At 47.0% G+C, this 25,111-nt stretch overlaps 1 protein-coding gene across 2 annotated transcripts; it reads left to right on the forward strand.

Annotated features, from left to right (window-relative positions):
• The first annotated feature begins 411 nt into the window (after positions 1–411).
• Positions 412–22,578, forward strand: Aar2 (AAR2 splicing factor). Of its 2 annotated transcripts, XM_032904597.1 has the most exons (5): positions 438–474; positions 686–910; positions 3,725–4,525; positions 8,786–9,015; positions 20,006–22,578. In XM_032904597.1, exons 3-5 carry the CDS (start codon positions 3,769–3,771, stop codon positions 20,171–20,173), a joined length of 1,155 nt encoding a protein of 384 aa, XP_032760488.1. In that variant the 5' UTR covers positions 438–474; positions 686–910; positions 3,725–3,768; the 3' UTR covers positions 20,174–22,578. The 2 variants fall into 2 exon arrangements, with proteins under 2 accessions (XP_032760487.1, XP_032760488.1); XM_032904596.1 differs by lacking the exon at positions 686–910 and having other exon boundaries at positions 412–474.
• Positions 22,579–25,111: the final 2,533 nt, after the last annotated feature.

Below are 25,111 nucleotides of genomic sequence, written 5' to 3' on the forward strand. Positions count from 1 at the left end.
GGCTGTTGAAAGGACTGCTTCTCTCTTTAGGCAACAGCCTTGGTTCTGAAAGTAGGGAGACTTGGAGGTAATAGGGAACTTCTGACATGGTGACTGGCATAGGAAATGTGGCTGAGGTCGTGTGACAAACCACGACTGAGCCAGTCTAACTGTGGCTACTGCGTGCCAACACTTGGACCATGCTTTGGCTAGCCCGTGTCTGCTTGAGACCAAAGGACTGCAGCTGGTTGAATATGTTTCTGGACGGGGATATAAAGTGTATAGTTTAATTAAAGTCGTTATTCACAATTCGGGAAGTAAAATGAACCAGTAAGAAGAAAATGGCAGTGCTTTATCGTGAGGAACCTGGAAGCACGGGCCATTTCTTCTGAGACCGGGGGCTCCGCCGGACTACTTTTTTTGTAGCGCCTATCCGGCTCCAAAGCAGCCGAACTTCCGTCCCGTTTCCGCGGAGCCCGAACGTGAGGTAATACGGTGAGTGTCAGCTCTTGATGCTCCTTTCGTCCTTTGGTTTCGTTAAGTGTGGTTGGGTCACCTCGTTTCTTGTCTCAGAATCGCGCCGGCGGAGTCTGAATTTGTGATCTGGTGTCTCGGGAGGCCTTTATTTCTGAAAACCCATCACCAGGGACACCATGGTCAGGCTCTCTGGGGCTCACGAAGTAACTTTTCCCCCCTTTAACTGTAGATCTTGGGAACCAGAGATCGTATACTCACTCGAGCTGGTTCTGCGTGGCTTCCTGTAAGTCACCCACCTGACTTCCTGGCTTTATTTAAATGCATATTGTAGTAAGTAAGTTTTAAGCTTCGTGCATATACGCTAGGGATCTAGGACTCGAGTTCTGGAGGCATGACAGTCTTCAATCAAGTACACAAAGTTACACACCGGTCACTGGAATTGAAAGGCTTCAAGGTATCCAGAGTACAATCTCGGAACTTTTGACTTAGTCCTGCGTCGAGGAGGCTTTACAAGATTAGGAAAAAAAAAAAGTTTGACAAAATGCTGTGGGTAGAGTTTTCTCTGGTTTGAGGGTCAGAAAGAAGCCAGTGTGGTTGGAACAGTCGTCGGATTGGGGTGGTATTAAGTAAGCTGAAGAGTTGCCAAAAGTAATTCTTGCAGCATTTTCGGGCCATAGTAAGAATTTTATGTTCCCTAAAGCCAGATAGAGAAGGCATTGAGGACCAAGGACTCTTGCTCTTGGGAGGTGGTGAATAGGCTGAGGAGGTGTCTTTCTGTATTGCAGGGTTGTGAAGAATGCATCCCATTTGTATGTCTCAGACATTTTTTGACTGAACTACAGTCACAAGACTTTTATGCAGTGACCACGTATGCATACAGGCACAGGCCTTCATGGAACCAGTCCTATCCTTGTTCCTTGTGGCATTTTGATGGCTTAAAACTTCTCAGTGCTGGAGAGATGACTTGGTGGTTAAGAGACTTGCCTGCTCTTCCAGAGAATTTGGACTCAGTTCCTACCAGCTTTATGGTGCTAAAACTACCTCTAACTCCAGTTTCAGGGAATTCAGCATCCTCTTCTGCCTTCTGTATAACTTTTTCCATTATTTCAGATTAGCTTTATGTCTAAAAATGATTTCTTAACTCAAGTTATGTCTTGCAGTTTGAAAGAGTGCTGATTTAGAGACCTTTCTTCTGTTTGTTTGTTTGTTTGTTTTTAAGGTAAAGACAATAAAGTGTACGCCTAATATTTTTTTAAAGATTTGTTGTATTTATGAGTACACTGAAGCTATCTTCAGACACACCAGAAGAGGGCATCCAGCCCATATTTTTTGTAAAAGGATTTTTGTTTGTTTGTTTGTTTGTTTTAAATAAAAATAGGGGCTGGAGAGATGGCTCAGTGGTTAAGAGCACTGACTGCTCTTCCAGAGGTCCTGAGTTCAAATCCCAGCAACCACATGGTGTCTCACAACCATCTGTAATGAGATCTGATGCCCTCTTCTGGTGTGTCTGAAGACTTCTACAGTGTATTTATAATAATTAAATAAATCTTTTTTAAAAATTAAAAAAACAACAGCAAGACACACTTGATTTTCCTGATTGTTAATTTTGAGGCCACCTCTGTAAAACACAAACATCTGGATTTCAGTGGTCTTATTCTGTGGATATTTCTTTTAGGGCCCAGTAAGGATCCCGCACAGTGCCTGTAATCTGAGTGTGTGTCCGTTGGACTGGTGAGTGACTTCCTACTCAATTTAGTAAAAGTCGGAATAGTTGATTGGCTTAAATTGGTTCATGCTGAAAACATTCTTACAAATACTGCAGAGACAGCGTCTGTACACAATTGTGTTTAACATTGTGTGCATGTGAGTGAATGATGGGGTGGTGGGTCATATGCTGGGGCAAGCATGTGAAGTTTAGACAACTTTGTGGGTTCTCTTTTCTACTTCTACTTTATAGTATCTGGCCATCGAAGTGAGGTTGTCAGGCTTAAAAGGCAAATGCCCTTACTCACTGAGTATTTGCCAGCAACCCCTGACCCCTTTGTTTTTAATCAAAGGGTCTTTATAAGGAATTTAAATGTGGATAAAATAAAGAATCTAAGCCTCTCCTCAAATATTGTAGACCTGCCATGTCAGTCTTCTCTGGATGAATTGTGGCTCTGTGGGAAACTGTTTGATCCCTGGACTTTAGGTGGTTTTGTTTTGTGATTACTTGCTTGTTTTTAAGACAGTGTCTTGTGTATGTATCGCAGGCTGGCTTCCAATTCACTGTGTAGCTGAGAATGACTTTAACGTCTGATCCTTCTGCCTCTGCCTCTCTCAGAGATGTGTGCGTGCGTGTGCGTGTGCGTGTGCAAGGATCCTTTGTGTGTAATGGACAAGCACTGTACTCAGTTAACTGTCTTCCCACCAGCTGCTTGTTTTCATTGTTTGATTTTTTTTTTCCCGCAGCTGAGGACCGAACCCAGGGCCTTGCGCTTGCTAGGCAAGTGCTCTACCACTAAGCTAAATCCCCAACCCTTCATTGTTTGACTTTTGAGACAGTCTCTAGCAATCAAGGGTGATCTTGAACTCCCGATTTCTCTGCCTCGGTCCAGCAAGGGTTGGGAATACAGGTGTGTACCACTGCACCCTGCCATGTTGTCTTTAAACTAGGAAACCAGCCCTTTCTTCTCCCTCATTTTAACGAGGTTGTTGATGAGTGAAAGAAGGGAGTTTGAAAAGCTCTCCTCCACGCCTCAGACTTTTTGTTAACTTCAGATGCTCGTGGGAAATTAGGTAGCCAGTTTGATTTGGTCGTCTTTGACAGATCTTGTGGTATTCTCTAGTAGCAGGTTTTAGGTAGAATTGTAGCTTAAGATGACTTTTGCATTGTTCTAGTTTAAAATGAGCCATTTGAACCTTTTCCACCTTCCCCTGCTGTTGAGAGAAAGACATCTGATGGGCAGTAGACACAAGCCTGCAGTACCAGCGGGCAGGTTTGCATTTGGTACTGTGTGGCCACCTGTCTTTAGGGGTGCCCCTGGCGTGGTGGAATGAAGACTATTGCTCCTTAAATCACACCCCCAAATCTTTCGATCCTGATTTTCCTCATCTGTTAGACAGATGCAGGGTTGCCATGGGGATTAAAGGGAGTTAATTTCTGTCAGGATCTAACTCAATATTTGATATAGAGAATGTGCAAGTAATAAAATAGCCTTTTCCCATATTCTGGTCAACTCATATTCATTCACTCTCTCCCACCCCCTGCCTCTCTCTGCTGTTCTAGGAGACAAAAAAGAGTCCTGCTTTTGGTTACCCTCCACTGGCCTCATGGCTTCCATGCAGATGGATCCTGAGTTAGCCAAGCAACTCTTCTTTGAAGGAGCCACTGTGGTCATTCTGAACATGCCCAAGGGGACAGAGTTTGGCATTGACTACAACTCCTGGGAGGTGGGGCCCAAGTTCCGGGGTGTGAAGATGATCCCCCCTGGTGTCCACTTCCTTTACTACAGCTCTGTGGACAAGGCCAATCCCAGGGACGTGGGCCCTCGGATGGGCTTCTTTCTTAGCCTGAAGCAGCGGGGCTTGACAGTTCTGCGCTGGAATGCAGTTCAGGAAGAGGTAGACCTGTCTCCAGCTCCAGAGGCTGAAGTAGAGGCCATGAGAGCCAATCTCCCAGAGCTGGACCAGTTTCTGGGACCTTACCCATATGGTACACTCAAGAAGTGGGTCTCACTCACCAACTTCATCAGTGAGGCCACCATGGAGAAGCTGCAGCCTGAGAGCCGGCAGATCTGCGCCTTCTCAGATGTGCTTCCCGTGCTTTCCATGAGGTACACCAAGGACAGGGTGGAGCAGAACCTACCCCTCTGTGGCACCGAGTGCAGAAGCTACCAAGAGGGCTTGGCCCGGCTGCCTGAGATGAAGCCCAGGGCGGGGACAGAGATCCGCTTCTCAGAGCTGCCCACTCAGATGTTCCCAGCAGGAGCCACACCAGCAGAGATCACCAGGCACAGCATGGACTTGAGCTATGCCCTCGAGACTGTGCTCAGCAAGCAGTTCCCTGGCAACCCCCAGGATGTCCTTGGTAAGAAGGAGCTAGGCTTTGGGGGAGGATGCTAGTGGGGGTGCTTAGAATAGAGGCTCCTCTTGGCTTATCTGCCCAGTGTTCTTAAAGGAGGTAGGAGGTGGACTGCTAGTAGTCATTGGAATGCATCTTCACCCGTAGCCTAGAGACTTTAAGTCAAGAGCTCTAAAATGGGTCTAGCTGGCTGTCTGTCTTATCTAATGATTTGAGCCTGTGTACATAATCCCATGTTTGAAAATTGCTGGCATAGCCTACCCCTTCAGAGAGAAAGGATTTGACCAATAGAGTGGTCACAGTGAGATCGGAGCCCAAGGCTCCTGGTTGCTAGGCCTGATCTGTGTTCCAGGAAGCCTTCACCTAACACCTCAGTTTGCTTTTGAATTCTTTTTTTTTCTTTTTAACTAGAGTTTATTTAGGGCATGGGGAGGGGAGATGAGGGAATAGAGACAGAGAAAGGCAGAGGTGGGAGGGGAATGGGGAAAGAAGGCAGAGGAAAGAGAGTAAGAGAGTAACTCGCTTTTGACTTCTTAAAATGTTTCTCTCTTTACTGGCTTAGACCAGGACTTTTATTTTTATTTTAATTGTTATAGTTTTATTGCTGCTTACACTCTTAACTTTAAAATAATATGTACTTACCACAGAATAAAAATAAAATTTACTCTAAGTCCTACACCTAGGAACAACTGTCTTCATGGTTGAGTGCAGTTTTCCTTTTCTTTTTTCTCTTTTTCCTGTGTGTTTCTATGTATTTCACTCATCCTTTGTGTGCCAGTCTTTTCAGTTGAGGTATATTGTAGGAGTGTATGTGGGTTTTCTAGGGACAGGCTTAGAGGGCAGTGTGCTGTGCTGGGCTGTGCTGTGCTGTGCTGTGCTGTGCTGTGCTGTGCTGTGTGCTGTGCTGTGCTGTCCTGTGCTGTGCTGTGCTGTCCTGTGCTGTGCTGTGCTGTGCTGTGCTGTGCTGTGCTGTGCTGTGCTGTGCTGTGCTGTGTGTGCTGTGCTGTGCTGTGCTGTCCTGTCCTGTCCTGTCCTGTCCTGTCCTGTCCTGTCCTGTCCTGTGCTGTGCTGTGCTGTGCTGTGCTGTCCTGTTCTGTCCTGTCCTGTCCTGTGCTGTGCTGTGAGCATTTCCATCAAGGCTCACCTGCTTTGCAACTGTATAGCCAGAGCTGTGCAACTAGTTCTCAGTGGCCACTCCGTAGGCGCTCCTAGTTCCTGTTGTAAATAGAGCCTCTTGAGCACTGTGGTGAAGGTGCCTGGGTTCAGGGTTGGATTGTGCAAGAGTTGCCAGATTTGCCCCCTCTCTCAGCAGGTGGTGGGAGACAGTTCATCACCTTTGACAGCACCCAGCATGGATTCTTAGCCTTTTCAGTGCAGGGGTTGAAAAGCTGCCATCTTTCTGTTTCTGAACATTAGTGACAGCAAACATTTTGGCATGCTCTTTGTGTGTGTTTGTGCACGTGCCACATATGGCAGCCAAAGTTAGCCTCTGGGGTATTGTTCCTTCAGTTCTGCGGACCTTCTTCTTTTGAGATAGAGCCTCTCATTGACCTCAAACTCAACCAAGTAGACTAGGTTGGCTGGGAGTAGACCCTGGGTGGGCATCTGCCTGTCTCTGCCTCCCCAGTGCTGGGGGTGAGAGCACGTGTACCACCACTTCAGCCTTTTAAATTCCACTTCTGGGACCGGACTCTGGTCCATGTTCTTTGCAAGACAAGCATTTCCCTGACTGAGCAGCTCCCCAGCCCCTGTAACACCTCTAATGCCAGTCCTTATTGTCTATAAACTGTCCAGGGCATCACATAACTTCCTAGTGGGGAAGGTTGGTGACAAGTTTGGTTATAGACCTTTTTATATCCCTGGCTGAACTGATGATAAAATGGATATTTTATAGGTGCATCATGGGGCTGGAGAGCTCGTTCAGTGGGTAACAGCACTGACTATTCTTCCAAAGGACCCTGGTTCAATTCCTGCATCCACATGGCAGCTCACAGCTGTCTGTAGCACCAGTTCTAGAGGATCTGGTACCCTCACGCTCGGACAGAACACCAATGCACATAAAATAAATCTTTACTAGGTGCATTGTAATGCATGACATACTATGTTATGTGAGTAACCCCTGAATCTTGCTAAACATGATTAGGAATCTTGTTTTCTATCTCTTAAACATTTCAATATGCAAAATATATCCATGCCAGGCATAGGTGGCATACATCTTGAATCCCAGCAAAGGGAAGGCAGAGACAGGTAGATCTCAATGAGTTCGAGGCCAGCTGGGACCTTGTTTCAAAAAATAAATAAATAAATATATATGTATATATATATATATACACACATTCATACATATATACATACATATTCATTCTGTATTCATTTCTTTAGAAGCAGGGTCTTTGTAACCCAGGATCCTGGAACTTGCAGTGGCAGTGATTCCCCTGCCTCCTATCTTCCAAGTGCTGGGATTACAGGTTGAACCACTACATCCTGCTCAGATGCAGTCTGTCTGCCAGGCAGAACCCTAGTGGCTTGTACATGTACAGTGGCTTCCGGATCATTGGGTCTTTTTTTTTTTTTTTTTTTTTTTTTTTTTTTTTGGAGCTGGGGACTGAACCCAGGGCCTTGCGCTTCCTAGGTAAGGGCTCTACCACTGAGCTAAATCCCCAGCCCCCGATCATTGGGTCTTTGTTGGAGACAGGTATCTGTTGGAGATTGGGAATAGGAGCTAGCATTCTGAGTGCTGCTGTGTGCCCCGTATTAATCTGAACACTTAACATGCACTGTGGTGATTTACCCTTCATTATAACACTCAAATAAGAAAACGGAGGCACAAACAGAGTAAGTAACTTGCCTTAGGTCATACTGCTGCTAAGTGGGAGAGCTAAGATTTGAATCCAGGAAGTTTGGCTCCAAAGTCCATGCTCTTAGCCCTAGGCTGCTCACTGAGATGGGGTCAGAGCCCTGTGAGAAAATGAACAAAACAAAGCCGACTGGTAGGATAGCCCTACAAGACCTTAGGGATTTCCTGCTGTGGAGACTCTCGAAGTGTTCCTACCCAGCATCGGATCTGTTACAGCTTCTTCCATTATTCAAAACATTAGTCATACAGTCTTGGACACACCCTTGACCCCATCTTAAGATGAGAAAGATGCTACCTTTCCTGATGACCTAGAGGAGTAGGGCTAAGGACTGAGCGTGGTGTGTGATGTGTGATGGCAGCTTTTCACCAGCTCTAGAGTTGGTCATGTCATCTGGGAAACTTAGAAGAGTAGCCACTAAGGGGTGACCATGTCAGTGACTCAAATGTTAATTGTAAAATACTACCCTTTAGGGGCTGGAGAGATGACTCAGCAGTTACAGGCACTGACTGCTCTTCCAGAGGTCCTGAGTTCAAATCCCAGCAACCACATGGTGGCTCACAACCATCTGTAAAGAGATCCATGCCTTCTGGTGTGTCTGAAGACAGCTACAGTGTACTCATATACATAAGATGTAAAAGCAAACATACAGACAAAAAACTTCACCCCAATCTTGTTTTTACAAATCCTGGACCCTGTCATCTCTGCTTCTTTCCCCCATATATGAATAACTTTAATGAAATGTGTACACGTTATGCCCATGTGGAAAGACTAAAAACTTCTTTCAAGACTCTTGGCATACTCTGTTACTAAAACCTCTGAGGTGACAAATAGAGGCAGCTTTTTAAAGTCTCTCTTTCTCTCTCTCTCTCTCTCCCCCCTCCCTCCCTCCCTCTCTCTGTGTGTTAGATATGTGTATGAGTGCGGGTGCACAGAGACCAGAAGATCCCCTGCAGCGAGAGTCACAGGTGACTTAGCTGCCTGTAGCAAGTGCTAGAAACTGAACTTCAATCCTCTGGAAGAGCAGCAAATAGTCCTAACCCTGGCTACCTCTCTAATGCGAGCAGCTTTGCTTTTAATGGGATGTAGTAATTCTGATGGGCAGGTTTAGGGCCCACCTACTGAAGTGTGAGGTGGGTGTACAGTAGTTCTACTCTTCCCTTGTGGCCCAGTGTTGAGTATATACCTGGCCACGGTTCGGTGGCTCATGGTTTGAACCGATAGCAGTTCAGCAAGTGTTTGCCCAGTGCTTGTTGGATGAAGACTCCCGTTCTAAGTTCTATTGGATGACAAGGGCCCAGGCTCCCTGGGACTAAGGTGTGGTGTGAAGGACAGCATTGTAAATCATGCAGGGAAGTGTCAGCCAGGGCTCCATGCTCTGAGGATCTTAGCCCTTCTCTGTACCTCACAGGTGAACTCCAGTTTGCCTTTGTGTGCTTCCTGCTGGGCAATGTGTATGAGGCATTTGAGCACTGGAAGCGGCTCCTGAACCTCCTGTGTCGGTCTGAAACTGCCATGGTGAAGCACCACGCCCTGTACGTCAGCCTCATCTCCATCCTGTATCACCAGCTCGGTGAGATCCCGGCTGACTTCTTTGTGGACATTGTCTCCCAGGACAACTTCCTCACTAGTACCTTACAGGTGGGTACTCTGCGCTGATGCCAATGTGGTTCATCAGGAAGGCACCCATGTGAGACCACCCTCTGGCGGGTCACCTTTTTCTTTCGCTGTTTTCCATGACCATTCTGATGTTTCCTAGTTCTCTATCTTGTACTGTGTTGTGAGCACCTCTTTGCCAGAGAGCCCGTCTCTACTGTCTGTCCACATGTCACCCACAAAGGGCCCACACTAGGTACTTAGAATCCATGTCCTCTCCACTGCCTAGCTGGTTTTTTTTTTTTTTTTTCGGAGCTGGGGACCGAACCCAGGGCCTTGCGCTTGAGGCTGTACCACTGAGCTAAATCCCCAACCCTGCCTAGCTGTTTTTTATTTTATATAAGGGAATATGTGAGGCAGTCTAATTTATCTTTTACTTCTTAAATGTAGTGTGTGAGGGTGGGCACATGGGATGCATGTGGAGGTCAGGACACAACTTGTGGATGCCTTGTGGGTTCTGAGGAGTGAGCTCAGGTCATTATGCTGTGCAGTGAGCAATTTATTTATTTTATGTATGTGAGTATGTTGTATCCGTCTTCAGACACACCAGAAGAGGGCGTCAAATCCCATTACAGATGGTTGTGAGCCACCATGTGGTTGCTGGAATTGAACTCGGGACCTCAGGAAGAGCAGTCGGTGCTCTTAACCGCTGAGCCATCTCTCCAGCCCCAGCAGTGAGTGCTTTTAAAGGAAGAACTGGCTGCAGCCTCAACCAAGGTGTATTTAGCTCTTGGTTTTGGAGTCTCAGAGCATAGGACCTGTTGGCTCTACCAGTGACAACCTCTGTGAAAAACAACCAGAGAACCCCACTGTTGCTACATCAATCCTTCCTAAGAGCACTACCCAGTGAGCTAAGAACCTCTCCCAGGCCCCACCTCTTACAATCACCAAACACATGGAGCTCCAAGGCAAGAACCCAGGGGCATAAAGCACAGCAAACCCGAGCGCCAGCTCCTAGTTCTGCCGAAGCTGAGTTGATGCAGCCTGGTGAGGCCGAGTTTTGAAGCCTGTTATTCCCAAAGAAGCATCTGCAGCTCCTTAGATCTCATTTAAGCATTAAAGCAACTTTGATTTCCTGTTCAAACAAAATGTGCCAGTTTCTGCAGAAATTCTCTGACAGAAACAGTAAAGTTTGCTTTTAACTTGGCAATTAAATTTTCATTATGAGTGGTAATTAGGGAAAGAGCTTCAAACAAGTTAGAGTCTTCATCCTGTACTATTTCTTCCCTTGGCAAACAGATTCCATTCCTTTATGGACTTGGGACAGCCTCTGTCACTCACATTTTGTAACTCTCAAGTTTGCAGAGACAGAAGCAGCTAGTTGTCTGTTCCCATAGCTCCTGTGCCAGCCATGTAGCTCTCCTGTGTGTGATGCCCCGTAAGGCCCGTTCCATTGAAGGCAGTGTCTGACTCTCATTCCCGCCCACAGAAGAAGCTAGTTAATTTGTCAATGCCGTTGGGTACCAGACACCATGGTTATTGTGTTAGATGATGTCTAAGTTACTTGTTCTGCTGCTGTGACCAGATAACCTGATCAAAGCAGCATAAAGGAGAATTAGCTTGATTTATTCTTGAATTTATAGTTCAAAGTTCCATCCCATTGTAGTGGGGGAGTCCAGCAGCAGGAGTCTGAGGCAGCTGCTCACATGGCTTCCACCGTGTAGAAGCAGAGGGTGGATGCCTGTGTTTAGCTTACTTGCTTCTCTGTACATTCCAGGATCCTAGCCTAGGGATTACTGGGTCAATCTCTGTGCCTCAGTTAACCTAATCAACAAAACCCCGACAGGCATGCCCGGGTGATTCTAGCTCCTATCAGGTCGGCCCCTGGGGTTAACCATCACATGTGTCTGTTGGACAGATCAGATCCTTCTCATTTTTCTTTCTTTTTTTTTTTTTTTGGTTCTTTTTTTCAGAGCTGGGGACCGAACCCAGGGCCTTGCGCTTCCTAGGCAAGCGCTCTACCACTGAGCTAAATCCCCAACCCCCTGTTCCCATTTTTCAAATCAAGAAACAAACCTGGTAAGTGGTTGCCTAACAGTTTCAAGGCCCTGGGTTCAATTCTCAGCACTAGAAAAAAGAATTAGTACTGAATATAGCGCCCCTATGTGGATGCTGTTTCTCAGAAGGTACAGAACCCTCTTCCAGAGCCGCCATGCTTTTGGAAGGGCTCTAGTTAGGCAGCATTTGGAGGACTCACGACTGTAGTGATGGATTGTCAAGTGATGGCTTGGGCCTGTTGTGTTCTACTTCAGAAGAATTAAACTGCCCTTTTCTGTTCTTGTGGAACAGACGAGTTAAATCTTTGTTCTACCTCTAGGGGACCCTCCTCACAGCATCACTGAGCTACCAGGCAGTGTGAGGCGGATATCAAGTGCTAACTTGTCCCCGTTGGTGCAGCTATGGGAAATGACGCAGCCCAGGGAGTGAGGTACTGCCCTCACGATGTGAGTGAATACTGTCACACAAGCACAGGGAGGTCATGGTGATCTGCAAAAAATACCCAGGGCCCAGCTGGATTGCTTGATGCCCGGGTGGGTTGTGTAGGACTGAAAGTTTGAAAAACTCTCTGAACAAGAAATGTAATGTCATTTAGTTGTTTGGGGCCTTTTATTTTTAGACAAGCTCTCTAGCTCTAGTTGGCCTCAAACTCCCTTTGTAGCAAAGAATGACTTTGAATTTCAGATCCTGCATTGTCTGCGTCCCAAGTCCTGGGATTACAGTTGTGTGCCAGACACCCAGTTTATGGGGTACTGGGGGTAAAACGTGGGGCCTCACCTACTTACTGAGTTATACCAGCTGATGCCACTGCTGGAGAATGTTTAGGATATATGCCTTCAGAAATACCACACCAGTAAGTGTTCTTGAACAGCCGTTATGTACAGCATCCCACTGCAATTGTCGAGGAGTGCAAATAGGACTTAGCTAGGGTTCCTGCCCTCCAGGGCTCACTGATTTAGAAGGACTAACTGAGCACCTGCTGTATACATGATTTTGTCCTAAGTACACTTGAACAAGAACATCAAAAGTCCCTGACAGCAAGAAGTAAACAGATGATTTAAGTGAAGAATTACCGGTAGTGGTGTTACAGGCCTGCCCTGTCCCGTGGTCAGAGCTCAGGCCTTGGCCTCTCCTAGACTACATCAGCCTCTGTGCTCAGCTCGTTAAACCATCTGCTTCCTGCACTGCTGCCTCTGTTGCTCCAAAACGTAGCTCTGATCCCATTTCTCTGTGTCTCTCTATTGCCTGGGAAGTGTAAGGTGCCAGCCTTGGCCCTGAGGCTTGTTACTGGGCTCTCGGCCTTGTCCCCAGCTACTCTGTTCTCTCATTACCGCAAGCCCCAGACAGGCCACGCTGTTCCATGCCCCTTCCCTTCCCTCCCTTCCCCTCCCCTCCCCTCCCGTCCCCTCCCCTTCTCTTCTCTTTTCTTTCTTCTCTTCTTCTGAGATGGGATTTTGTTTTGTTTCTGAGGCTGGCTTTGAACTCCTGGACGTATGTGACTGTCAGTCTAAGGAACTAGAACATACACTCGAGCACTGTGCCTGGTCTCCCTTTGTTTTAATTTTAAAAAGCACATCCTCTGAGTCTGACTTGCTCTGTCAGCACATTTGAAAATTTTCAAAGCCATATTGACTATAGCTTGTTTTTAGAGTGTTCTCTGAAACTTCATATAAACTGAAACTTTACATCCATGTGTCTGCCTCCTGGGCAGCACCTGACTCTCCTCAGCCTGCCCTGTCCTTGCCCATACTCTCTCTGTGTGAGGCCGTCCCTTGTCTCTGCCTCCTTCAGTGCCCTCAGCCTGTTCCATACTTGCCACTAGCATCCTGCAAGGGTTGCGCTTCTTGAAGTTAATACAGCGTTTCCCACAAAACTACAGACCTGCAGTTTTTTCTCATTGGTCATTTTCAACACCTAGTCAACACCTAACACTTTACATTTGACCTGTGTTACTGCTTGTTTTTTTCACATGTAAAGTGTTTATAATTCCTTTGATAATGCAAATACATGTATAAACAGTAAAGTCTGAGTGGCACATGTCCTTAATTCCAGCACGTGGGAGGCAGAGGCAGGTGGATCTCTGTGAGTGCCAGCCTGGTCTACATAGCAAGTTCCAGGATAGACAGGTCTACAGAGAAACTCTGTCTCAGAAAATAAAAAGTATTCATACACAGAAACAGTAAAGTGTTATAAAGGGCATTGATGCATCAAAAGGGAGGGGCAGATTATGGCTGGGGTTAATATTGAGGGGCTTGAGGGATTCAGACGAGCTTTATGTGGGGGATATTGATATTTCAAAAGGCACAGTTGGGACCAGGATATTACAAAGCTTTTTTTTTTTTTTTTTAGTGTAGCTCAGTTGGTTCTTTCCTCACGAGGACAAAGTCCTGGGTTCCATCTCCAATACCACATTACCACTAGCATCCTCCAAGGGTTGCGCTTCCTGAAGTTAATACAGCGTTCCCCACAAAGATGTTTTTTAACACCATCTTGGCAGTGAGAATCTGATCCCCCATGCAGAGGCACTCACTCGGGGACTTTGTAACTGAATGAATCAGGCCTTAAAAGCTTCCTCAGCTTGCTGTCTCCTCTCTCCTCAGCTCGTCAAGTGGAGCTAACTTCCTTGCTTAGGCACATAAATGTCTGCTGTCTGTGGAGAGGGACTGGTATGTGTGTAAGCACTTACAGACATTAAAGACAGCCACATTAGCATGGATAAAATCGGCACCATAATGGCCTCAGCCATTGATTTTTTTTCGCCAACCTTCCCATGTGAGACACTTGAATAAATGCCACAGGCTTTTATAAATCCCTTGGATTTGGCTCAAATAAAAATGATTTGTTTTACAAAAAGGCTTTTTTTCTCTTTCATTTAAAGCAACTTAACTCACCATAATTTCTTTAAAGTCATTGAAAAGATAATCTGGAATTAATAGTGTGTTGGAAAGCATTGTGCACAGAACAAGGGCTCTGCCCCGCCCACATCATGTTTAGGCACAGTCACACACCTGTGACCTTGTGTTGTCACACCTGTGACCTTGTGTTGTCACACCTGCAGACGGGCTACGGGCGAGCTTCCTGCTCGGCCTCTGTTCTGGGTGCTGTCTCCAGCAATTCTGTCTGTAGGGTTTTGGTTCTACTTTGTTTTTTGTTTTTTGTCTTATTTTTAAGGTGGGTGAGGTCTAGTTTATCTCATGCTAGCTTCAAACTCACTATCAATGTACACGATCTTTAACTTGTGGTCCTCCTGCCTCCACCTCCCAGGTGCCAGGTTTCCTAGCATGTGCCACCATGTGCAGGTGATGTGGTATTGGAGATGGAACTCAGGACTTTGTCCTCGTGAGCTGCACCCCTCGTCTCAATAACACCTATAGTGTTTTCATAGTAAACTTTAAAAAATTAATGTGTCTGGGAGTTTTGCCCACGTGTATGTTTCTGTACCATTTGCATGCCTAGTGCCCATGGAGACCAGAAGAGGATGTCTGGTTCTCTGGAATTGCGAGTTATAGACTGCTGTGGGCTACCATGTGGGTGCTGGGGGTCACACCAGATCATCTGGAAGAGCAGCCAGTGGTCTTAACCACTGAGCCATCTTTCCAACTTCAGATCATAAACCTTTCTACCTCCTTCTGCCACTGACTGTGGCTTTGTATGCTCAACGTGCATTGTCTCGTTTAGCTCTCAAAACAGGGCAAGAGGTTGAGTATACGGCCGCATCATATACGGTACATGCCTGATGTTTTCATTTACACTCATAGAACCAGGACTGACAGGGCTGAGATTTGGATCTGAAGTCCATTGTAGGAGAGCGCACATTTATCATTATAGCTCCAGTGGAAACAGCCCAAATTTTCTGAATTGAGCTTGGAAGACAAGATTCCAGGCTGGGGACAAGGCTCAGCAGGTAAAGGTGCTTGCCACCAATGCTGCGACTTAAGTTTCATCTGAGGACCCCACATGGTGACTCCACATGCATGCTGTGTGCACATGTAAATTAAGTAAGTGTAATTTTTAGAAAAATCATTAAAGACATGAGGCCAGGCATACTGGTACATACCTTGGGAGGCGGGGCAGGGGCTCTCTCTGAGTTCCAGGCCAGCCTGGACTACATAGCAAGTTCCTTGTCAGCCAGGACCACACAGAGACTCTGTTGTAAAGAAGCAGTGAGCCGGTGCTTTTCACTCTGACTCACCACTACCCCAGTGCAGTTGTCTTTAAAACCACTCGGGTCACAGAGATAACAGTGTTCTTCTGGCCAGTTTCTTTTCTGAGTCAGTCACTTGAGCAGTTCTGTTATAGCTAAGGAAGTTTCTCTCCTGGACTAGCCATAAGACTAGGATAAGATAGGCTCAGCTGTCCTCTGTGATGTAGTCACTGTGCAGACACCAAGCTTTGCATTTGAAAAGCATTAATATGGGGTTGGGGATTTAGCTCAGTAGCAAGCGCAAGGCCCTGGGTTCGGTCCTCAGCTCTGAAAAAAAGAAAAAAAAAAAAAGAAAAGAAAAGCATTAATATTTATCACTGGAGTTTTGGGGCCTTTTTTTGTTGTTGTTTTTTCTTTTTTCAATTTCATAATAGATTTAATAATTAAAGTCCACACTTTATTTTTATTTTATTTGGGTTTGGGAGGGCTTTTGGGTTGTTTTGTTTTTTGTTTTTTGTTTTGTTTTAACACAGAGTCTCACTGTGTAGCCTAGTCTGGCCTGGAGTTCACTCTGTAGACCAAGACTCTTAAACCTACAAATCCACCTGCCTCTGCCTCCTGAGTGCTGGGACTAAAGTCCCGTGCCACTACCTTGCCTGGCCCAATTTTTTTTTTTTTTTTTATTTTAGACAAATTCATTCATTTGCAGAATGTGATCGTCCTGTTTTAAAAGTATTCTAAAAACAATATCCAAGATTAATCAGCCAAAATTAAGATGATTCATTTTTTCATGGTGCTGAAAATTGTTACTTGATTTTACCTTAGGGAATAAAGTAACTAGATAATTACCAAGCTTTCTAAAGAGAGCATAGAAGTAATCTAAAAATTAAAAAAAAAAAAACAAGATAAATTATTGCTTGAATACACACACACACACACACACACACACACACACACACACACACACACACACACACACACACACACACACACACCGTATCCCCTGCAGGAGGGAGGGTCAGTGAAAATTGAGCCAAGGCCTCACCAGTACTAAGTAATCACTGATACTGAGTTTTATCCCAAACTCTAACTAAATGTTCTTAAACATCTTTTCTGAATTGTTTCTGAACCATCAAGCAGTGTGGTAACACACTCTGTAGTCCCAGCATTTGGGAGAAAGCCTGAGGCAGGACTGAAAATCGGAGGCCAGATTGGGCCACAGAGTGAATTCAAGGCCTTTCTAAGACAGTGTCTTAGACAAACTATAAAGAAAAATAGGTGGTAGGGGCTGGGAATGGGAGCGGGGAGGGAGGCCGAAAGGTCTGACTGTACAAGGGCAACACCAGAGCATTTTTAAGGGCAAACAACCTGTTCTGAGACCTAAGTATGGTGAGGCCTCAACAAATCCACAGAGGCTTCCTGCCTGGGGACCAGATTCCGAAAGAAAAGCCAATGCCCATGCGTAATCGTCCACTGGCTGCGTAGTTATGGGTATTCTCCCAAGCGAGTCAGACAGTGCTGTAGGAACACTTAATTGTGTGCAAGTGTACATCAGTAAAGCTGGTCTGTCTTAAAAAATGACAGTCACTGTGGTTCTGTGGCCCAGGTTCCAGAGACTGGCAAAGGTGACAGTTGTAGAAACATCCACAGAGCAGGACTAAGAGTTTAGGATCAGAGATGTATTTGCTTTGTTGAGACAGAAGGAGGTTGTAATGGAGAAACTAAGATTGACCGTCCCGGCCTGGTGGGATCCTGCTGAGCACAGTGTAAGGGGGTAGTGCTCGCCTGCCCTCCATGGTGAGCACAGTGTAAGGGAGTAGTGCTCGCCTGCCCTCCATGGTGTAGTGACCCAGCATCCTTGCATGAGGGAAGTAGTGCTCGCCTGCCCTCCAGCCTTCCATGCTATAACGATAGCATAGATATAATGACAACAAAGACAAAACACTTTTCAACCTAGAAGCTTAACAGAGAAGACCAGAGTCTTCGCTTGTACCTGCTGCTAGTTAATTTTATTCTCAGGCATGTTCAAAAAGGGGGAGGGTGGGTGATGACTCTGGGAGCAGCTTGTTCCAGTGTCTCACTTCCGGCATTGCCAAGTGCAGCTCAGTTTAAATCTGCCTGTTGTTTTTTTTGTTTGGTTAGCATCCCGGGGCCCTATCTAACTCTGTGCGAGGCTCCGGGTAATATTCTATGTTGGACACATAGGTAATTAGAATTCATTCCCTACTCTTTTAGGCATAAACCACTGTAACATAAGACAGCATGAGAAATGCCATGGGAGAAGCCAGACCTAATGCTAGAGGAGCAGAGTTCAAAGCAATTCATTTCAGCTTAGGCCTTTGCAAGTCACATAAGCCAGCAGCATTCTGGGGCCTGGTGTGCAAACTCATTCTAGATCATCTCCAGTGCTGTCACATAGTGAACAATTATTCCATGCCAGGAACTGCAAAAGAGCCAAAAATACATTTTCTTTGAGCCCACAGTCATCTTCATTCTTCTGTGCTTTAAACAATTTTTATGTTAGAATACCAGGAGTCCAGAATGCAGGTGTGAGAGAGCCATTATTTTGGAAGGCTTTTCTCTTGGATGAGATCGGCAGTAAATAATACGCCTGTTATTTCAGTGAGATTGAGGTAACCCTGGGCTCAGGGGAGCACACCGGAGCTTTGCTCCCCAGTTGTATCCTCCAGGAAGTTTCTGTTCTGGCTTGCTGTTGCAGGTGTGACCCCACTCCGGTGGAGAAGTTGGGGTGCCACTTGGAATCAGCTGCAGTCTGTCTGTTGCCTTTGTCAGACAAGCTCCCTGAACCGAGTGGTGGGTGTACAGACCAGCTACAACTGGAGGACACTGAGTCATGGTTGCTGTGTCCTGTTGTCATGTCTGCAATAGGACTGTAGGGTAACAGGTCTATAGACAAAAACCTTTGTATTCCTTTCCACCCCACATCCGGGAAGTATACATCCTGAGGGGGGATTTGGTGGCACTCACCCTTAATGCCAGCACTTGGAAGGGAGAGGCAGGCTGATCTCTTTGAGCTCAAGGCCAGGCCAGCCAGGGATAGATAGTAAGACCTCGTCTTTAAAAATTAATTAATCAATTAATTAAGAAAACAAATAATAAAACCAAACTTTGGTGTGTTTTTCTCAGAGCATGGAGGAAGTACGGTTTAATTGAAACTTTTTTGAGAACAGTAAGGTTGTTTAAGAAGTAGTAGCTTGCTCTTATTCTCAGGACCTGGACTACCCCTCAAATGTGTAAATATCACTGATCATCAGAGAAACACAAATCAAAATTACAGAGATAGCTATCAAACCTATCTGAAGGGTCATTGTCAAAAGATCAATAAATCAGTGAGGTGAGGAAGCATTGAGCAGGCTACAGAGAAACCGGACCCCTGGTTCTGCTGGTGGGGATGTGCTGTGGTACAGCTGCTGTGCAGTGTCCGTAAGGCGGGGTCCTCATGAGGTCTAGCAGTTCCATGTCTGGGTCTGCACCCACAGAACAGAGAGCAGGGACTCGAATATCTGTACAGCTGTGTCCGTGGAAGCTCTGTGCTCAGTGCCTAAGAGCAGGCACCCATGGCCATTGACAGGCGAATGGCAAGCAGTGTGGACTACCAGAGGCCCAAGAGGTGTTGGGGCTTAATTGCTAAGGATCTGAGTTCAGTTCCCAGCATCCATGTTAGGCAGCTCACAGCCACCTCTAACTCTAGCTCCGGGGTGTTCAACGCCCACCTCCGTTCTCTGCAGCCATCATCGTGAGTATGGGTGTTCTCAGACACAGGGGCACAAATACACACAAATAAAAGTAAAACCCTCGTACAAGGTAAATGTGTGTATATAATATATATCACATGTATTATACACACACACACACAAACATGCCAGCCTACGAGTGGGGGGTGGGGAAGCGTAGGGAGAGGGTCTTACTGAGTAACCCGAGCTGGCCTTGAGCTTGAATTGCCTCTGCCTCAGCCCTCGGAGTGCTGGGATTACAGATTTGCACCACCATGTCTCTTTAGTTTTAAAGAAAGGAAGTTCTATCATGTGCTTCAACATAGGTGAACCTTGAAGACCTGCTAAGTGACATAAGCCAGCCACAAAAGGACAGATACTATGACTCCTCTCCAGTCAGAGTCACAGAGACAGAAAGTTGCCAAACACCAGGGGAGCGGAATGAGAAGAACTGGTGTGTGTGGGTAGATGTCAGTTGGAGATGAGGTTTCTCAGGCTGAGCATTGGTAATGGTTGCACAATGGGGATTCACACATTGACACTGGCTAATCACTTACAAATAGTTTAAATGGAAGCTGCAGCTGTTTTACCACACTTTAAACAATGGTGATGCTTTTTAAAATGAACATTAAAGACACCTTTTAAGAGGAATAGAAGCCTCAAACTGGCAGTCTATGGCCCACTTAGAAGATCAGAGCAGCAATTCAGCCTTGTTGGCTGAGGGCCTAGGACTTTATGAGATCCAAGGGCTTATGGTCTCCCCGAACTTTTCTTTACAACGCCTGGTATACTGTGTTATCGTCTGTGTTATTGCCCGGTGCCCTGTCGGTCTCCACACCCCACCCCACCCCGGGTGAGGCCCCAGAGGTAACCCTAGCGATATTACTTGTCATGGGGCATTTGTGCTCAGCGTGGTAATTTTCCATTCCAGTCCTGTTGCAATGTCTTCCTTCTTGGTTTGGGGGTGCAGAGCAGGTGTCCTGGGACGGTGCCAGCAGCAGCTGATCTACTGCCCCAGAGAGCTAAACACCAGGAGGAAAATTCCACAGCTCTCTTGGCCCCCTGTTCTCAGGAGTAACTTATCCTCTGTCCCCTGTAGGTTTTCTTTTCTTCCGCCTGCAGTGTTGCTGTGGAAGCCACCCTGAGGAAGAAGGCAGAAAAGTTCCAAGCCCACCTGACTAAGAAGTTCCGCTGGGATTTTACTTCAGAGCCAGAGGACTGCGCCCCAGTGGTGGTGGAGCTCCCTGAGAACATCGAGACTGCCTAACTGCACATCCTCAGGCCATGGGAGACCCCTTCCCTCATGGCTGTGACCCAGGCTCTCCCGCTCATCTATCCCAGAATGCCGCAGCAGTGATCCAGTCAGGTCCTGCAAAGATGGAGCCAGAGCCCGTGTGCAGCAGCAAATACATTCCTCTACTACAGGAGTGGCCACTGGGGGTCCCTGTAGCCTGGCCCTGCCGCCGAATTTCAGGGAAAAAAAGGGGGTGGGGGGGCTCGAGTTGGAACCTGCCCTGGCAACAGTCTAATTCCTTCTGACAACGAGAAAATGAACATTAAATTCAGAAGAGCTAGTCCATAGCTACTAAAGAAGAAAGAAACCAGATCCACCCCGGGGTCTTTGGTATTAAGTTAGTGAGTTTTTAAGTTAAATGTAAGTTTAAAGTTGAATGTGGTTTGTGTAGAATTTCTGCCTGCTCCTGGTTGAATGGGAGAAACCTGCCAGAACTCGGGCCACTGACCTCTTAGGAGCTTAGCCTGGGAACAGGTGACAAGGAAGATGGTGGGTTGAGTCTGGCCGGTGGCCGGCTTCATCTCCACCTCCTTCTGCCAGAAGCCCAGTGGTTGATACCTGAATCGGCTGCCGGCTGTGGGGCCTACTGCTGCTGTCACCATTGTCCTGAGGCCCCACACTGAAGCGGAACATGGAAGCCTCCCACGTATCCCCATTTTTCACTAAGGTTACCATGACTCTTGTGATGACATGGAAATCAACAACAAAGGAGAGACTCTCCTCTGAGCCTGCTTATTAGGCCTATTAAAGTCTGGGCCTTTCCTTCCGAGCCATGGAGATATCTGGGTAGCTTAATTCTCCCCGTCCTGCTGTGGGGTTCTCATGAGTGCCGTCACGTCTCTGGTGTCTGGGAGTCTTGAGGGCACACCCACTGTGCAGTGTGGGCAGAGTTCTGCCTCAAGAGGGTCTCCCAGGCCCTCCACCCTGACCTCTGCCTCGGCTACTCTGGAATCCTCTTCTGAGGCTCGAGCTCACAGCGGGCCTCTGAGTGAGAGTCCTGCTGTTTAAGACTTGGTTCCTCTTGTTTCCTTGGAGATGTTTGTCCAAGAGCACAATGTACATTAAAGCCTTTGAGTTGGGGCTAATCCCCCTGTGTGAGTCTCTTAGAGCTAATCTGCCCGGTTTCCAAAGTAGCCAAGCTGTTGGCCATAGACAACACTTGTACCTGCAGAACCCGCCCGGGAGACCCTGCTCACCCCCTGCAGTCTCTGGAGAAGGCAGGCAGCCAGCTTTGCCTGTGTCCAGTGAGAGAGATGCCCTGTAGCTCTACATTAACCTGGTTTTACCTGGTGGGAATTGCTATTCTTTTTTCCCCACAAAGCCCACTCATCACAATTACCTGGGGACTGTGTTAAAAGTGCAGATCCCAACAAATGAATTTCTGATTCGGGCTGCAACATGTGCCTGGGGCTGGGGAGTTGCCTCAATGGGTAAAGTGCTTGGAATACAAGCTTGAGACCTTCAGCTCCCCAGAGCTCCTGTGAAAGCCAGGGCCACAGTGCACACCAGTACTGCAGAGATAGGGAGAGCCCAGGGGCTTTCTAGTGAGCCGAAGCTTGTTAAGCTGCAGGTTCAGTGTGAGACCCTGTCTCAAAAATTAGGTGGAAAAATGACAGAAGACATCCAGTATCAACCTCTGACCTCCACACGCTCGCACACAAAGGCACCTAACACACATACCACACATTCACTAACACACTGCTGAGGGAAGGGAGACCAGACTCGTAACAAGCTTTCCTCACGTGCAGTACCCAGCATAGGCAGGTCCACAGGGTGACAGATGAGGACCGCCCACGGCGTGCCCTCAGAAGCAGAGGTTCGTGGTGGGACACTTGTCAAAGCGCAGACCCCTATCGCACTCCACACAGATTTAAGAGCTTTAGTTAAATTCAGTTTGTGTTTGGGGTGTTTTTTTGTTGGTGGTGGTGGTTTGTTTGTTTTTGTTTGTTTGTTTATTTTGTTTTTTGTTTGTCTTTTTGAGTGACATTGTCAAGCATCAACAGGTCACGTTTGATGGAGGCAGCACCTCTGGGACAAAATGTGTCTCCCACAATCATTCTGAAGACAGCACCTTGATGTTGGACCATTCCCCAGGTGTACCTGGGTTTGCCCAGAGGCCCCTCTATGAATGCTTAAAAATGGGTTGAGCAAGAGAAGCTGCTGCTTAAAGAATGCACTGTTCTGGGGCTGGAGAGATGGCTCAGCGGTTAAGAGCACGGGTACTGCTCTTCCAGAGATCCTGAGTTCAATTCCCAGCGACTACATGGTGGCTCACAACCATCTGTAATGGCATCTGATGCCCTCTTCTGGTGTGACTGAAGACAGCGACAGTGTACTCATATATAAAATAAATAAATGAATCTTAAAAAAAAAAAAAAGGACTGCACTGTTCTGTCACCTCACTTAATCCTCACAGCAAACAGTGCGCAGCAAGTTTCACCGTCAGTTATCCCCGTTGGACTTGTATGAAAGTGAACTCAGAGAACAATGTTTTTCCAGGGTCACGCAGCAGTAAGCATCGAGAACGAGAGTCCAGCCTGTGCTTCCGGGCACCCATCACCGGCTCTGTATTGTGTTCACAGCTACGATTCCCCTTTTATGTGTAGGGGAGCCCTCCCTTCCAGCCCCTCCCCCAGGTCCAGGCCTTGGCTTTGTTGGCTAGCAACTATGTGACCTTGGACAAACATTTTTGCAAAGGGCCTAAGTCTCTTTATATAGAAGAAAGTTAGCTTAGATAGATAGATAGATAGATAGATAGATAGATAGATAGATAGATAGATAGATTGATTGATTTGGGGGTTCTGATAAGAAAAACTTTCAGGGTCCTCCAAGTATTAAAAGTTGTCCCTGGGTTATCACAAATTTCAGAAAGGAAATTACATTTATACAAGGCAGTGTGCCGGGGGGGGGGCCTAAAATGTTTGAAGCAGAAATTCTAGAACTCTGGGTCTTTGCATGTCCCTCTGTTTGTGTGTGTGTCTGTCTGTCTGTCTATTTGTCCCCCATTACATATGTGTGTTTGCATGTGTTTACATGTGTGTGGAGGTCAGAACAACTCTCAGGAATCAACTTTCTCTCACCACCATGTTGGTCTAAGAGGTCAAACTCCACCATCCCGTGTGATGAATAAGGAATCTGAAAACAAGGTAATTATTACTGAAAGGTGGCAGTGTTTACGGAAGAGAAGCCACCGAAGTAGAATCGTCAGGATAGCTGATCTCTGAACGCTTTTTTCCAGTTTCAACACATTCAGAAGTGAAGCAATCGGCAAGACCTGCCCTGGTTTCCAGCTCTCAAATGCAGGCCTCCTGGGGTCTGGCTCTTATTCGCAAGGCTGGGTTATCCTATTAACAGAACCAGCAGCAGCAATGACTTGCCAAACCCTCCTGCCGGCCTCCTTAACAACCCCTTCTTCCTCTGAGCCTGGCTGACACGTCTCACCACTTGAATAGTGGAAAACTTCCCTGCCGTTGATTGCCTCTTACTGTCAGTAATTATGTCCCCAACGTCATCCCTTGTAAATATTATTTAATATTCCCAGGGCACTGTGACATGCTGGGCTGTCCAACTCATTGGACTCAAGACATTGGCCTGACTGAGATACCATCCCCTGCTGAAGTGACTGGAAACAGCCGTGGTCAAAACCAACACTGAATCACACTTCCAGATAACGGCAGTGCTCGCCAGAGCTGCCGAGGAATCCCCAAACCCTTGTAGTCCCTAACAGTCTCCATTTCCTGCCTACCACAGACATCTCAGACCTTGTGTCTCCCCTGGGCAGGCTTAGTCCCATTAGACCATCAAGATCTTTCTTGCTGTGAGGCGGCCAAAGTCTGGGTCCTGGTGCTAGCTCAATCTCTCCCAGAGCTCCTGCTATGGACTGTGGGGAGAGCAGGACAAGAGGAGTTCGGGGTCTTAGCAGGGTGAGTGGAGATGCTTCCATTTGAATGGGGTAATTTTTGAGCAAAGATTAGAAGGAACAAATGGAGTAGCAGAGAAAGCATTCTAGGCAGAAGGACCAGAACGCAGGACCAGGAGAGTGGACTGGTCAAAGCAGGGAAGAGAGGACTTGCCCTGGAACAAACCAGACTGTCCGCGGCTCAAAGCGCTGTTTGTTGTTGGGCATTGGGGTAGAAGAGAGACATGAACTGACTTGTGTCTAGACCGCTGTGTTGGACACAACTGTGGTGTGGGTTAGAGACTGAGAAACCTTCGAGGAGTTAATGCGACTCTCCAGGTGAGAGGTGCTCAGGTGGCCCCAGCAGGGCAATGACAGCACTCCACCTGTTCTGTGTCTTGATTCAGGAAGATTGGGAACCTCCAGAAGGCCACATCACCCCTAATTCTCCTAAGTCGCAGACTTCCTCTCATGGTTTTATTGTCTATTTGCTCTCCCAGTCTCTGCAGACTCTGACACCCTTCTGATCCTCACAGATCCATGCTCCATGTAGGATGGTGGGGAAGTGAGGAAGGGCTCAGATATGGGAGACAGGATGTCAGTGAAGGACTCAGGATGGCTCTGTACAGAAGGCCCGGGTAAGCCAGGCCCAACGGGCCATGGTCACACCCAAGGGGATGGTCCTTCAGGAGCACTGAGGAAGGCCTGAATGGGGCTAACAGTTAAGAGTGGGTGAATGCTCCCGGTCAGGAACCACTTGGGCATTTCTTCTGTTAACTGGAACTAGCATGTGTTGGGGTCCCTGCTCACTGGACACTGCATGAACACTTCACTTAACTGCCCTCCAGGTCAGAGCACCTGAGATCCAGTCAGGACCAGTGTCTCCTATCTTGTCCAGACAAGGGAGCCAGAATCAGCAGTAGGGGGACTCCCTCTCAGCTGTCTGCCCTTGTCACCCTACAGCACTCCTCAGTCCATTCTAGTCTATCCCATCATTCCACGGGTGCACAGTC

Source organism: Rattus rattus, chromosome 5 (genome assembly GCF_011064425.1).
Source record: "Rattus rattus isolate New Zealand chromosome 5, Rrattus_CSIRO_v1, whole genome shotgun sequence".
NCBI lineage: Eukaryota > Metazoa > Chordata > Mammalia > Rodentia > Muridae > Rattus > Rattus rattus.

Excerpts from the sequence above, each read along its gene's own strand:
- Aar2 (XM_032904596.1), top strand. The coding sequence starts at position 3,769 with ATGGCTTCCATGCAGATGGATCCTGAGTTAGCCAAGCAACTCTTCTTT. Across the intron at positions 4,526-8,785 it reads CAACCCCCAGGATGTCCTTG|GTGAACTCCAGTTTGCCTTT; the intron begins GTAAGAAGGAGC and ends TGTACCTCACAG. Across the intron at positions 9,016-20,005 it reads TCCTCACTAGTACCTTACAG|GTTTTCTTTTCTTCCGCCTG; the intron begins GTGGGTACTCTG and ends TGTCCCCTGTAG.